The sequence below is a fragment of the Molothrus aeneus genome, unplaced genomic scaffold (genome assembly GCF_037042795.1).
Source record: "Molothrus aeneus isolate 106 unplaced genomic scaffold, BPBGC_Maene_1.0 scaffold_30, whole genome shotgun sequence".
In the NCBI taxonomy this organism is placed as follows: domain Eukaryota; kingdom Metazoa; phylum Chordata; class Aves; order Passeriformes; family Icteridae; genus Molothrus; species Molothrus aeneus.
In genome coordinates this window covers 44,617-59,011 of record NW_027098964.1, presented here as the reverse complement: position 1 = coordinate 59,011, position 14,395 = coordinate 44,617, and the positions used below count along the sequence as shown (strand labels likewise).

At 64.8% G+C, this 14,395-nt stretch overlaps 1 protein-coding gene across 1 annotated transcript in view; it reads left to right on the top strand.

The window, feature by feature from the left end:
- Positions 1 to 14,395, top strand: part of CHD3 (chromodomain helicase DNA binding protein 3) — a 41,780-nt gene that overhangs the window by 5,786 nt on the left and 21,599 nt on the right. The window contains exons 2-15 of the mRNA XM_066570222.1: positions 1,287 to 1,405; positions 1,865 to 2,053; positions 2,395 to 2,519; positions 3,311 to 3,549; positions 3,894 to 4,024; positions 4,276 to 4,411; positions 5,729 to 5,907; positions 6,608 to 6,838; positions 7,473 to 7,670; positions 8,625 to 8,839; positions 10,898 to 11,029; positions 11,690 to 11,789; positions 12,789 to 12,980; positions 13,984 to 14,184. Of these exons, the coding sequence (XP_066426319.1) occupies positions 1,287 to 1,405; positions 1,865 to 2,053; positions 2,395 to 2,519; positions 3,311 to 3,549; positions 3,894 to 4,024; positions 4,276 to 4,411; positions 5,729 to 5,907; positions 6,608 to 6,838; positions 7,473 to 7,670; positions 8,625 to 8,839; positions 10,898 to 11,029; positions 11,690 to 11,789; positions 12,789 to 12,980; positions 13,984 to 14,184 (2,387 nt within the window). The remainder of the gene's footprint in view (positions 1 to 1,286; positions 1,406 to 1,864; positions 2,054 to 2,394; positions 2,520 to 3,310; positions 3,550 to 3,893; positions 4,025 to 4,275; positions 4,412 to 5,728; positions 5,908 to 6,607; positions 6,839 to 7,472; positions 7,671 to 8,624; positions 8,840 to 10,897; positions 11,030 to 11,689; positions 11,790 to 12,788; positions 12,981 to 13,983; positions 14,185 to 14,395) is intronic.

Below are 14,395 nucleotides of genomic sequence, written 5' to 3'. Positions count from 1 at the left end.
TGTGTGCGTGCGTGTCCCCCTCCCTTGGGGACACCCTGGGGGTGATTTACGGGGACCCGCGGGGGCCGTGGCAGCGGCTGGCAGAGGTGACGCTTGTGACACCTCCGTGTCACCAGAGCGGCGGGGACGGCCCCCGGGCCGTGCCACGGATGCGGTGTCACCGCCCCGGGGACAACGGGGCCGCGGGAATGGCCCCTGTCTGTCACACGGGGATGCCGGTGGCCCTCGGCCAAGGGCTGGGGAAATCCTCTGCTGGCGCTTGGTCACCGTCACCGTGACACCGGCGGTGTCCCCATGGGAGGGCCTGGGGAATCCTCTGCTGGCGGCTGGTGACACCGCTGTCCCCAGAGTGAGAGCAGGGCAGCGTCACCGTGTCACTGCTGTCCCCAGAGTGAGAGCAGGGCAGTGTCACCGTGTCACCGCTGTCCCCGCAGTGAGAGAGAGCAGGGGAGTGTCACCATGTCACCGCTGTCCCCAGAGTGAGAGCAGGGCAGCTTCACCGTGTCACCGCTGTCCCCAGAGTGAGAGCAGGGGAGTGTCACCGTGTCACCGCTGTCCCCATGTGAGGGCCAGGGAATGCTCTGCCATCTCTTGGTCACTGTCACGGTGACACCGCTGTCCCCAGAGTTAGAGAGAGCAGGGCAGTGTCACGGTGTCACTGCTGTCCCCACGTGAGGGTCAGGGAATCCTCTGCCATCTCTTGGTCACTGTCACAGTGTCACCACTGTCCCCAGAGTGAGAGCTGGGGAGTGCTCTGCTGGTGCTTGGTCACTGTCACGGTGTCACTGCTGTCCCCTGGGCCCAGTGGCTGGGAAATCCTCTGCCATCCATCAGTCACTGTCACAGTGTCACCAGTGCTTGGTCAGTGTCACCGCTGTCCCCACGTGAGGTTTGGGGAATCCTCTGCCATCAGTCAGTCACTGTCACGGTGTCACCGGTGCTTGGTCACTGTCACGGTGTCACTGCTGTCCCCACGTGAGGGTCAGGGAATCCTCTGCCATCCTTTGGTCACTGTCACAGTGTCACCGGTGTCCCCATGTGAGGTTTGGGGAATCCTCTGCTGCTGTTTGGTCACTGTCACGGTGTCCCCAGTGTTTGGTTGCTGTGACGGTGACACTGCTGGCCCCTGTCCCTGTCCCTGTTCTATCCCCATCCTGCCCTTGTCCCTGTCCCCATCCCTGTCCCTGCCCTGTCCCCATCCCTGTCCCCATCCCTGTCCCTGCCCTGTCCCCATCCTGTCCCCGTCCTGTCCCTGTCCCATGGCTGATGTCCCCGTGTCCCCACAGATGGTGACGAGGAGCTGCTGCGGGGCCTCGAGGGGGCCCTGGGGGTGAAGAAGAAGAAAAGGGGCCCCCGGAAACAGAAGGAAAACAAACCTGGGAAACCCCGGAAACGGAAAAAACTGGTGGGTGCTGCTGGGACAGGGGACAGGGACAGGGATGGGGACAGTGGGTGGGGTCAGGGGCTGGGGACAGGGATGGGGACAGTGGGTGGGGTTAGGGACAGGTGATGGCATCTGGGGACAGGTGACAGGGTCTGGGGGTGGCTGATGGGGGTCTCTGGGATGACTGACAGGGACCTGGTGTGACTGAGGGGGGTTCTCAGGTTCACTGACAGTTTTGGGGTGGTTTTGGGGTGTTTCTGGGGTAGTTTGAGGTGTGTTTGGGGTTCCCCAGGTGAGTGAGGATGAGCTGGAATCAGAGAGGGATGAATACCCATGGGAGGAGTACCCGTACCAGGAGTGGCTCAGGGGTTTCAGGGTCACCGACAGTTTTGGGGTGTTTTTGGGGTGTTTTTTGGGTGTTTTTGGGGTGTTTTTGCGGTGGTTTTTGGGGTAGTTTGAGGTGGTTTTGGGGTTCCCCAGGTGAGCGAGGATGAGCTGGAGTCCGAGAGGGACGAGTACCCACGGGAGGAGTACCGGGAGAAGTCGGAGAGCGGCGGCAGCGACTCGGGCGGGGCGGCGCGGAAGCGGCGGCGGAAGCACCGCGAGAAGAAGGAGAAGAAAACCAAGAGGAGGAAAAAGGCCGACGATGAGGGGGGGCAGAAGGTCAAGGTACGGCCTGGGGGGCACCTCAGGGTTGGGGAGGCACTGGGGGCACCCCCTGTGCTGGCAATTGGGGGTTCTGGGGGGCCCCAGCACCTTTGGGGGGTTCTGTGGGGGTCCCAACACCTTTTGGGGGGTTCTGTCATTGTGTGGGGTCCTCATGGGGCTCCCAGACCTTCCTGGGGTCCTCATGGGGGTCCTGACGTGTTTCCTTCTCTTCATCTCTGCTCCTGGTGTTTCTCCCCATCCTGGTGTCCCCCCATGTCCCCCATGTCCCCCATGTCCCCCCATGTCCCCAATGTCCCCCATGTCCCCCATGTCCCCCTGGTGTCCCCCGTGTCCCCTCGCAGGCGGTGGAGCAGAAATCCTCGGCGCAGCTGTTGGGGGCCTGGGGGCTGGAGGACGTTGACCACGTGTTCACCGAGGAGGATTATCACACCCTCACCAACTACAAGGCCTTCAGCCAGTTCATGAGGTGGGGCTGGGGGCACCCCGGGGTCCCTCTGGGGGTTTGGGGGCACCCCGGGGTCCCTCTGGGTCCCTCTGGGGGTTTGGGGACACTTCAGGGTTTTGGGAGGGTCCTTTTGGGTTATCCCAGGGTCTGGGGGTGCCCCTGAGGTGCTGGGGGACACCTCAGGGACCTGGGTGGGGACACCTGAGAGTCCTGAGTGACCCCAGGGTCACCCCTGGATCCTGAGTGACCACGGGGACCATCCTGAGTGACCCCAGGGTCATCCTGGGATCCTGAGTGACCACGGGGACCATCCTGAGTGACCCCAGGGATCCCGAGTGACCCCAGGGCCATCCTGACTGACCCTGGCCCACCCCAGGCCACTCTGTGTCCACCATGCCACCCCACAGTGACCATGGTGCCACCCCGCAGTGCCCATGGTGCCACCCTGCAATGTCCATGGTGCCACCCTGCAGTGCCCATGGTGCCACCCCACAGTGACCATGGTGCCACCCCACAGTGCCCATGGTGCCACCCCGCAGTGTCCATGGTGCCACCCCACAGTGCCCATGGTGCCACCCCACAGTGTCCATGGTGCCACCCCGCAGTGCCCATGGTGCCACCCCACAGTGCCCATGGTGCCACCCCGCAGTGTCCATCATCCACCCCACAGTGCCCATGGTGCCACCCTGCAGTGCCCATGGTGCCACCCCGCAGTGTCCATCATCCACCCTGCAATGTCCAGAACTCTCCCCTCCCTCCTGCCCCACCACCCCCTGACCCCTGTGCCCCCCTCTCCCTCTCTCTCTCTGCAGACCCCTGATCGCCAAGAAGAACCCCAAGATCCCCATGTCCAAGATGATGACCATCCTGGGCGCCAAGTGGAGGGAGTTCAGCGCCAACAACCCCTTCAAGGGCTCGGCCGCCGCCGTGGCCGCGGCTGCAGCGGCCGCAGCGGCCGCCGTGGCCGAGCAGGTGTCGGCAGCCGTGGCCAGCGTGGCCCCCGAGGCGCCGCCGCCGCCGCTGCGCAAGGCCAAGACCAAGGAGGGCAAAGGTGGGGACAGAGACCCCTCCTCAACCTGGGGGGGCTTGGGGAGTCATTGGGGGGGAGTTTGGGGGGGTTTGAGGAGTCATTGGGGGGGTTCAGGGGGGTTTGGGGAGTCAATGGGGGGGTTTGGGGAGGTTTGGGGGTACCCCTGAGGCGCCGCTGCTGCCCCTGTGCAAGGCCAAGACCAAGGAGGGCAAAGGTGGGGACAGAGACCCCTCCTCAACCTGGGGGGAGTTTGGGGGTCTCTGGGGGGAGTTTGGGGAGTCACTGGGGGACTTTGGGGGTCTCTGGGGGGGGGTTGGGGGATCCCCTGGGCTGTTGGGGGGTCCCTGAGCCGGGGTGCCCCCCAGGCCCCGGGCACAAGAAGCGCAGCAAGAGCCCGCGGGTGCCCGAGCTGAAGAGGAAGATGAAGGGCAGGAAGATGGCCCCGCTCAAGATCAAACTGGGAGTGCTGGGAGGAAAACGCAAGAAGAGCAGCTCGGTGAGTGGCACTGGGGGACACTGGGGGACAGGGCAGGGGACACTGGGAGCACTGGGGACACTGGGGGACAGGGCAGGGGACACTGGGAGCACTGGGGACACTGAGGTTGGGGACACCCAGGGACACTGAGGATGGGCACATGGGATGGGGCACTTGTCCCTGATGTCCCCTCATGTCCTCGCTGTCCCCACTGTCCCTGATGTCCCCTCATGTCCCCCTCTGTCCCCGCTGTCCCCTGTGTCCCCGTGCAGAGCGAGGACGCGGGCGAGGCCGAGGAGGAGTCGGACGCCGAGAGCCCCGGGGTGCTGGGGGCCGCCCCCCGCCCCGACCCCAGCACGCGCCTCAAGAAGCTCAAACGGGGCCGCCCCGGCCGCAAGAAGAAGAAGGGTGAGCGTCCCCGAGTGTCCCCAAGCGTCCCTGAGTGTCCCTGAGTGTCCCCAAGGTGTCACCCGGGGTCCCCAGACCCCACGGGTGTCCCCCTGCCCCGAGCGGGGGCTGCGGTTCTGGCTCTGGTTCCAGCCCGGCGGTGGTGGCTGGGGGGGTCCTTTGAGGGGTGTCCCCAAGGTGTCACCTGCGCTGTTCCTGTGTCCCCAACCCTGTCCCCGTGTCCCCATCCCTGTCCCCGTGTCCCCAACCCTGTTCCCATGTCCCCAACCCTGTTCCCATGTCCCCAGCCCTGTCCCCAGTTCCTCCACCCTGCTGTTCCCAGTGTCCCCACGTCCCCATCCCTGTCCCCAGTACCACTCAGCCCCATCCCCAGTTCCCCCAGTTCTTGCAGTGTCCCCTTTCCCAGTTCCCACAGTGTCCCCATGTCCCCATCCCTGTCCCCAGTTCCCCCAGTGTCCCCATCCCTGTCCCCAGTGCCCCCATTGCCCCCACGCCCTCTGGGGGGCTGCAATGGCCGCAGTGCCGGCAATGCCAGCAGTGCCAGGGTGCCAGCATTGCCAGGGTCCCCACAGTGCCAGCAGTGCCTGCAGTGCCTGCAGTGCCAGGGTCCCCACAGTGCCAGCAGTGCCAGGGTCCCCACAGTGCCAGGGTCCCCGCAGTGCCAGCAGTGCCAGGGTCCCCGCAGTGCCAGCAGCACCAGCAGTGCCAGGGTCCCAGCAGTGCCAGGGTCCCCGCAGTGCCAGCAGTGCCAGGGTCCCCGCAGTGCCAGCAGCACCAGCAGTGCCAGCAGTGCCAGCAGTGCCAGGGTCCCCGCAGTGCCAGCAGCACCAGCAGTGCCAGCAGCACCAGCAGTGCCAGAGTCCCCGCAGTGCCAGCAGTGCCAGCAGCACCAGCAGTGCCAGCAGCACCAGCAGTGCCAGCAGTGCCAGCAGCACCAGCAGCACCAGCAGTGCCAGCAGTGCCAGGGTGCCAGCAGTGCCAGGGTCCCAGCAGTGCCAGCAGTGCCAGCAGTGCCAGGGTGCCAGCAGCACCAGCAGCACCAGCAGTGCCAGCAGTGCCAGCAGCGCCAGCAGCACCAGCAGTGCCAGCAGTGCCAGGGTGCCAGCAGTGCCAGGGTCCCAGCAGTGCCAGCAGTGCCAGCAGTGCCAGGGTGCCAGCAGCACCAGCAGCACCAGCAGTGCCAGGGTCCCCGCAGTGCCAGGGTCCCCGCAGTGCCAGCAGTGCCAGCAGCACCAGCAGCACCAGCAGTGCCAGGGTCCCCGCAGTGCCAGGGTCCCCGCAGTGCCAGCAGTGCCAGCCCTGTCGCTGTCCCCGCAGGGCCGGGCCCCGAGGAGGAGGGCGATGGCTACGAGACCGACCACCAGGATTACTGCGAGGTGTGCCAGCAGGGCGGGGAGATCATCCTGTGTGACACCTGCCCCCGCGCCTACCACCTGGTGTGCCTGGACCCCGAGCTGGACCGCGCCCCCGAGGGACGCTGGAGCTGCCCCCACTGCGTGAGCGCCGCACCGGGGACACCGGGGACACCGGGAGGGGACTGGGAGGGGACTGGGAGGGGACTGGGGGCATCCTGAGGGGATTGGGATGGAGCTGGGGGGCACTGGGGGCACTGGGAGGGCACTGGGGGCATCCTGAGGGGATTGGGGGGCACTGGGAGGGGACTGGGGGGCACTGGGAAGGGACTGGAGGCATCCTGGGGGCAGTCCAGGGGCATCCTGAGGGGATTGGGGGGCACTGGGGGCATCTTGGAGAGGGTCTAGTGGCATCCTGGGGGGACTGGGATGGGGTTGGGGGTCCCTAAGGGGCATCCTGGAGGTGTTGAGGGGATGCTGGGGGTTTATAAGGGCAGGTTAGAGGGGGTTTGGAGGTCATTTAGGGCATCCCGGGAGTCCCTTGGGGCCATTCCCTGGAGGTTTGGGGTCTCCAGGGGCTGTTTTGGGGTTGTTCCCTGGCGATTTGGGGTCTCCAGGGCTGTTTTGGGGCCATTCCCTGGAGGTTTGGGGTCTCCAGGGGCTGTTTTGGGGTCGTTCCCTGGAGGTTTGGGGTCTCCAGGGCTGTTTTGGGGTCATTCCCTGGAAGTTTGGGGTCTCCAGGGCTGTTTTGGGGTCGTTCCCTGGAGGTTTGGGGTCTCCAGGGCTGTTTTGTTCCCTTCCCCGGTGTTTTGGCGTCACCCCTCTGACCCCGAGCCGTCCCCAGGAGAAAGAAGGCGTTCAGTGGGAGGCCAAGGAGGAGGAGGAGGAGGAAGAAGAGGAGGAGGAGGAGGGCGAGAAGGAGGAGGAAGACGACCACATGGAGTACTGCCGCGTGTGCAAGGACGGCGGCGAGCTGCTGTGCTGCGACGCCTGCGTGTCCTCGTACCACATCCACTGCCTGAACCCGCCCCTGCCCGAGGTCCCCAACGGCGAGTGGCTCTGTCCCCGCTGCACGGTACCGGGGACATGGGGACACTGTGGGGACATGGGGACATTGGGGACAGCAGGGACACTGGGGACACTGGGGACAGTGGGGACATGGGGGCTGCGGTGTCCTCGTGCCACATCCACTGCCTGAACCCGCCCCTGCCCGAGGTCCCCAACTGGGGGACCTGTGGGGACATGGGGACACTGCAGGGGACACTGGGGACAGTGGGGACATGGGTACGTGAGGGGATATGGGGACATGGGGACCTGGAGAGGCACGGCAGGACATGGGGACAATGAGGGGACATAGGGGAATGCAGGGACATGGGGGCGTGGGGACAGTCTGAGGACATGGGGACACTGTGGGGACATGGGGACATTGAGGGGACATGGGGACACTGTAGGAACATTGGGGGACACTGGGGACACTGTGGGGACATGGGGACAGCTCAGAGCCCACCTCAGGGCACAGCCCTCTGCCCCCCTCCCCTCGATGTCCCCAATGTCCCCAGCAGTGTCCCCTGTCCCCGCAGTGCCCCGTGCTGAAGGGCCGTGTACAGAAGATCCTGTGGGGGGGCCATTGAGGACATGGGGACACTGTGAGCTCCCAGGGACACCAATGTCCCCAGCAGTGTCCCCAGCAGTGTCCCCTGTCCCCGCAGTGCCCCGTGCTGAAGGGCCGTGTACAGAAGATCCTCTACTGGCGCTGGGGGGAGCCCCCCGCCCCCGTGGCCCCACCCGGGGCCCCCCAGGCCCAGGAGGGGCCCCCCCAGGCCCTGCAGGGCCGCTCGGAGCGAGAGTTCTTCGTCAAGTGGGTGGGGCTGTCCTACTGGCACTGCTCCTGGATCAAGGAGCTGCAGGTACACCTGGGGCACACCAAAACATCGGGGGGGAACCCCAAAATCCTGGGGGGATACCCCAAAATCCTGGGGGAACACCTGGGCACCTGGGGGGACTCAGCATCCTGGGGCTCAGCATGGGGTGGGGCTGCCCTACTGGCACTGCTCCTGCATCAAGGAGCACCCCAAAACATCGGGGGGGACCCCAAAATCCTGGGGGGATACCCCAAAATATGGGGGGGATACCCCAAAATCCTGGGGGGAACACCTGGGCACCTGGCAGGGCTCAGCATCGTGGGGCTCAGCATGGGTGGGGCTGCCCTACTGGCACTGCTCCTGCATCAGGGAGCACCCCAAAACATCGGGGGGGACCCCAAAATCCTGGGAGGAACACCCCAAAATATGGGGGGGATTCCACACTTAGCTTTGGGATGCCCTCTCTAACTTTGGGATGCTTTAATTTTGGGATGTTCCTCTCCAACTTTGGGGTGTCCCCCCTAACTTTGGGATGCTCTAATTTCGGGATGATTCCCTTCAACTTTGGGGTGATTCTCCCTAATTTTGGGGTGATCCCCGCTAACTTTGGGGTGTCCCCCCTAATTTTGGGATGCTCTAATTTTGGGATGATTCCCTTCAACTTTGGGGTGTCCCCTCTAACTTTGAGGTGTCCCCTCTAATTTTGGGATGCTCTGTCTAATTTTGGGATGATTCCCTTTAACTTTGGGGTGATTCTCCCTAATTTTGGGGTGTCCCCTCTAACTCTGAGGTTTTCCCCTCCAACTTTAGGGTGTCCCCTCTAACTTTGGGATGCTCTGTCTAATTTTGGGATGATCCCCTTTAACTTTGGGTTATTCCCTTTAATTTTGGGGTGTCCCCTCTAACTTTGAGCCGTGCCCCTTTAACTTTGGGGTGTCCCCTCTAACTTTGGGGTGTCCTCTCTAACTTTGGGGTGTCCCCTTTGGTTTCGGGGCGCAGCTGGAGATCTTCCACCTGGTGATGTACCGCAACTACCAGCGCAAGAACGACATGGACGAGCCCCCTCCCCTGGACTACGGCTCCGGGGACGACGACCCCAAGAGCGAGAAACGGGGGGCGGGGGGGGACCCCCTTTTCGGGGGCATGGAGGAGCGATTCTACCGCTACGGCATCAAACCCGAGTGGATGACGGTGCACCGCATCATCAACCACAGGTGGGCCCCCCAAAATATCCCCCAGGGCACCCCAAAATATCCCCCTGGGCACCCCAAATATCCCCCCAGGGCACCCCAAATATCCCCCCCAGGGCACCCCCAAACATCATCCAGGGCACCCCAAATATCCCCCCCAGGCACCCCCAAAATATCCCCCAGGGCACCCCCAAAATATCCACCCAGGGCACCCCAAATATCTCCCCTGGGCAGCTCAAAATATCCCCCCCAGGGCACCCCAAATTATCCCCCCAGGGCACCCCAAATATCCCCCCCAGGGCACCCCCAAACATCATCCAGGGCACCCCAAATATCCACCCAGGGCACCCCAAATATCCCCCCCAGGGCACCCCCAAATCCCCCTGGGGTGTTTCTACCACTATGGCACCAAACCCGAGTGGATGACGGTGCACCGCATCATCAACCACAGGTGGGCACCCCAAAATTATCCCCCAGGGCACCCCAAATATCCCCCCCAGGGCACCCCCAAACATCATCCAGGGCACCCAAATATCCCCCCCAGGGCACCCCCAAATATCCCCCAGGGCACCCCAAATATCCCCCCAGGGCACCCCAAATCCCATCCAGAGCACCCCCAAATATCCCCCAGGGCACCCCAGATCCGCCTGGGGCACCCCCAGATCCCCAGAGGACAGGGGACAGCAGGATAGGTGAGGAGAGTGGCCGAGGGGGGGTTTGGGGACGTCGGTGGCACCCATGGGGACATTCCGGGCACCCCTGTGTCACCAGGCACTGTCCCCGATGTCCCCTCCATGTGTCCCTGTCCCTGAGTGACCCCGTGTCCCCTCCGTGTCCTCACGTGACCCCGTGTCCCCTCCATGTGTCCCTGTCCCCAAGTGACCCCTCCGTGTGACTCTGTCCCCAAGTGGCCTCATTTGCATTCCGTGTCCCCAGCTGTCCCCATGTCCCCTCCGTGTCCCCAGGTGACCCCGTGTCCTGTCCCCATGTCCTGTCCCTGTGTCCTGTCCCCGTGTCCCCTCTGTGTCCCCAGGTGACCCCATTGTCCCTGTCCCTGCTGACCCCTGGTGGCACTTGTGTCCCTTTCAGTCCCCTGCTGTCACGCACACCCTGGTGGCACTGACAGTCCCTGCTGGGTCCCTCACTGCTGCTGGCTGTCCCCGTGGGTGTCCCTGGGGGTGCCCGGTGTCACCCATGGGTGCCCCATGCCCTTGGGGACACTCAGTTGTCCCCATGGGTGTCCCCTGGGTGCCTGATGTCCCCATGGTGCCACACGTCCTTGGGTGCCTGGTGTCACCACCGTTCCATTGTCCCCTGGGTGCCCATTGTCCCCATTGTCCCCTGGGTGCCCATTGTCCCCCACTGCCCTTGGGTGCCCTTTGTCCCTGCTGTCCCTGCTGTGTCCCCACTGTCCCCGTGCCCTGGGTGACGCGGTGCCCTGGCTGTCCCTGCTGTGTCCCCACTGTCCCCATGCTGTCCCTGCAGTGTCCCCACTGTCCCCGTGCCCTGGGTGACGCGGTGCCCTGGCTGTCCCTGCTGTGTCCCCCCTGTCCCTTGGTGTCCCCGTGCTGTCCCCGTGCCCCGGGTGACGCGGTGCCCTGGCTGTCCCCGTGCTGTCCCCGTGCTGTCCCCATGGTGTCCCCGTGCCCCGGGTGACGCGGTGCCCTGCGTGTCCCCGTGGTGTCCCCGCTGTCCCCGTGCCCCGGGTGACGCGGTGCCCTGCGTGTCCCCGTGCTGTCCCCGCTGTCCCCGTGCCCCGGGTGACGCGGTGCCCTGCGTGTCCCCATGGTGTCCCCGTGCTGTGCCCACTGTCCCCGTGCCCCGGGTGACGCGGTGCCCTGGGTGTCCCCGTGCTGGGCCCACTGTCCCCGTGCCCCGGGTGACGCGGTGCCCTGGGTGTCCCCGTGCTGTCCCCGTGCTGTCCCCGCTGTCCCCGTGCCCCGGGTGACGCGGTGCCCTGGGTGTCCCCGTGCTGTCCCCGTGGTGTCCCCACTGTCCCCGTGCCCCGGGTGACGCGGTGCCCTGCGTGTCCCCGTGCTGTCCCCACTGTCCCCGTGCCCCGGGTGACGCGGTGCCGCGCAGCGTGGACCGGAAGGGGCAGTACCACTACCTGGTGAAGTGGCGGGACCTGCCCTACGACCAGGCCACCTGGGAGGAGGACGAGATGCCCATCCCCGACTACGACCTGCACAAGCTGGCGTACTGGAAACACCGGTGAGGGACACTGGGGACACTGGGGACACTGGGGGGACATCGGGGGGATAGGGGGGATACAGGGATGTGCGTACTGGAAACACCGGTGAGGGACACTGGGGACACTGGGAGGGCCATTGGGGACACTGAGGACATCGGGGGAAATGGGGGATACAGGGATGTGCATACTGGAAACACCGGTGAGGGACACTGGGGACACTGGGGACACTGGGAGGGACACTGGGGACACTGGGGACACTGGGGACACTGGGGACACTGGGGGGATAGGGGGGATACAGGGATGTGCGTACTGGAAACACCGGTGAGGGACACTGGGGACACTGGGGACACTGGGGACACTGAGGGGACACTGGGGTTACAGGGATGTGCGTACTGGAAACACCGGTGAGGGACACTGGGGACACTGGGGACACTGGGAGGATATGGGGGGGATACAGGGATGTGCATACTGGAAACACCGGTGAGGGACACTGGGGACACTGGGAGGGACATTGGGGACACTGGGGACACTGGGGAGATATGGGGGATACAGGGATGTGCATACCGGAAACACCGGTGAGGGACACTGGGGACACTGAGGGGACACTGGGAGGGACACGGGGGTTACAAGGTGTCCCCTGATGTCCCCTCGTGTCCCCCGGTGTCCCCCGGTGTCCCCAGGGAGGTGTTCATGGGGGAGGACCCGGCCCAGCCCCGCCGTTACAAGAAGAAGAAGAAGGAGACGCCAGGGGAGGGGCCCCCCGACTCACCCACCAACGACGTGAGTGACCCCAAAAACTGGGGACCCCCAAAAGTGGGGACCTCCAAAAGTGGGGACCCCAAACCTGGGCACCCCAAAAACTGGGGACCCCAAAAACTGGGAGAGGCTTTGAGGACATTCCCAGACACATGGGCACCCCAAAAACTGGGGACCCTCAACCCGGGCACCCCAAAACTGGGCACCCCAAAAACGGGATAGCACAAAAACTGGGGACCGCCAAAACTGGGCACCCCAAAAACTGGGTAGCACAAAAACTGGGGACCCTCAACCCGGGCATCCCAAAAACTGAGGACTCCAAAAACTGAGTAGCACAAACCTGGGCACCCCAAAACCTGGGGCAGCCTTTGGGGACACTCCTGGACACCTGGGCACCCCAAAAACCCAGGCACCCCAAAGCTGGGCACCCCAAAAACTGGGGGAGCCTTTGGGGACATTCCCGGACACCTGAATCCCCCCCAAACCTGGTTCCCCTGAGCCCACCTGAGCCCTCTGGCACCTCCAGCCCCATGGGGGTTTTTGGGGTGTCCTGAACCCCTGAATCCCCCCCAAACCTGGTTCCCATTACACACCTGAGCCCTGTGACACCTTCAGCCCCCATGGGGGTTTTTGGGGTGCCCTGAGTTCCCCCCCAAACCTGGTCCTCCTGACACACCTGAGCCCTGTGGCACCTCCATCCCCGCGGGGATGTTGTGGGTGGCGTGTCCCCCCAAACCCAGTTCCTGTCACACACCTGATCCCCCTGACCCCTCCAGTCCCCATGGGGATGCTGTGGGTGGCGTGTCCCCTCCGGTGACAGCCGTGTCCCCCCAAACCCGGTTCCCCTGATCCCCCTGACCCCTCCATCCCCGTGGGGGTGTCCGTGGTGGCGTGTCCCCCCCGGTGACAGCCGTGTCCCCCCAAACCCAGTTCCTGTCACACACCTGATCCCCCTGCCCCCTCCATCCCCGTGGGGGTGTCCGTGGTGGCGTGTCCCCCCCGGTGACAGCCGTGTCCCCGCAGCCCACGGTGAAGTACGAGACGCAGCCGCGCTTCATCACGGCCACGGGGGGGACGCTGCACCTGTACCAGCTGGAGGGGCTGAACTGGCTGCGCTTCTCGTGGGCGCAGAGCACCGACACCATCCTGGCCGACGAGATGGGGCTGGGCAAGACCATCCAGACCATCGTCTTCCTCTACTCGCTCTACAAGGAGGTGAGGGCACCCGCGGGGCACCTGTGAGGGCACCTGCCTGGTCACTGGGGTCACCCACGTGGGCCTGGGGTCACTCATGTGGGCCTGGGGTCATCCATGTGGTCACTGGCGTCACTCATGTGGTCATTAGGGTCATCCATGTGGGCCTGGGGTCATCCATGTGGTCACTGGGGTCATCCATGTGGGCCTGGGGTCACTCGTGGTCACTGGGGTCACTCACTGGGGACACGTGTGGCCCCCTCCGAGGTCCCCCAGGGCCACCCCCAGTACCCGTTCCTGTGTCCCCGTGGTGTGACACAGTGTCCCCAGGGCTGTCCCCTGTCCCCATGGTGTGACACAGTGTCCCCAGGGCTGTCCCCTGTCCCCGTGGTGTGACACAGTGTCCCCAGGGCGTGTCCCCTGTCCCCATGGTGTGACACAGTGTCCCCAGGGCTGTCCCCGTGGTGTGACACAGTGTCCCCAGGGCCTGTCCCCTGTCCCCATGGTGTGACACAGTGTCCCCAGGACGTGTCCCCATGTGACACAGTGTCCCCAGGGCTGTCCCCTGTCCCCATGGTGTGACACAGTGTCCCCAGGGCTGTCCCCATGGTGTGACACAGTGTCCCCAGGGCTGTCCCCTGTCCCCGTGGTGTGACACAGTGTCCCCAGGGCCTGTCCCCTGTCCCCATGGTGTGACACAGTGTCCCCAGGGCTGTCCCCATGTGACACAGTGTCCCCAGGGCCTGTCCCCATGGTGTGACACAGTGTCCCCAGGGCTGTCCCCTGTCCCCATGGTGTGACACAGTGTCCCCAGGGCTGTCCCCTGTCCCCGTGGTGTGACACAGTGTCCCCAGGGCTGTCCCCATGTGACACAGTGTCCCCAGGGCTGTCCCCATGGTGTGACACAGTGTCCCCAGGGCGTGTCCCCATGGTGTGACACAGTGTCCCCAGGGCCTGTCCCCTGTCCCCATGGTGTGACACAGTGTCCCCAGGGCGTGTCCCCATGTGACACAGTGTCCCCCAGGGCCACACCAAGGGCCCGTTCCTCGTCAGCGCGCCGCTCTCCACCATCATCAACTGGGAGCGCGAGTTCCAGATGTGGGCCCCGGCCTTCTACGTTGTCACCTACACGGGGGACAAGGACAGCAGGGCCATCATCCGCGAGAACGAGTTCTCCTTCGACGACAACGCCATGAAGGGCGGCAAGAAGGCCTTCAAGATGAAGGTGAGGCCTGGGGACACCTGGGACACCCGCGGGTGGCACCTGGGGTGGCACCTGGACACCTGCGGGGGACACTGGGGTGGCACCTGGACTGCTGGGGGTGGCACCTGGACACCTGCAGGTGGCACCTGAGTGGCACCTGGACATCTGGGGGACAGTGGGGTGGCACCTGGACAGCTGCGGGTGGCACCTGGACAGCTGCGGGTGGCACCTG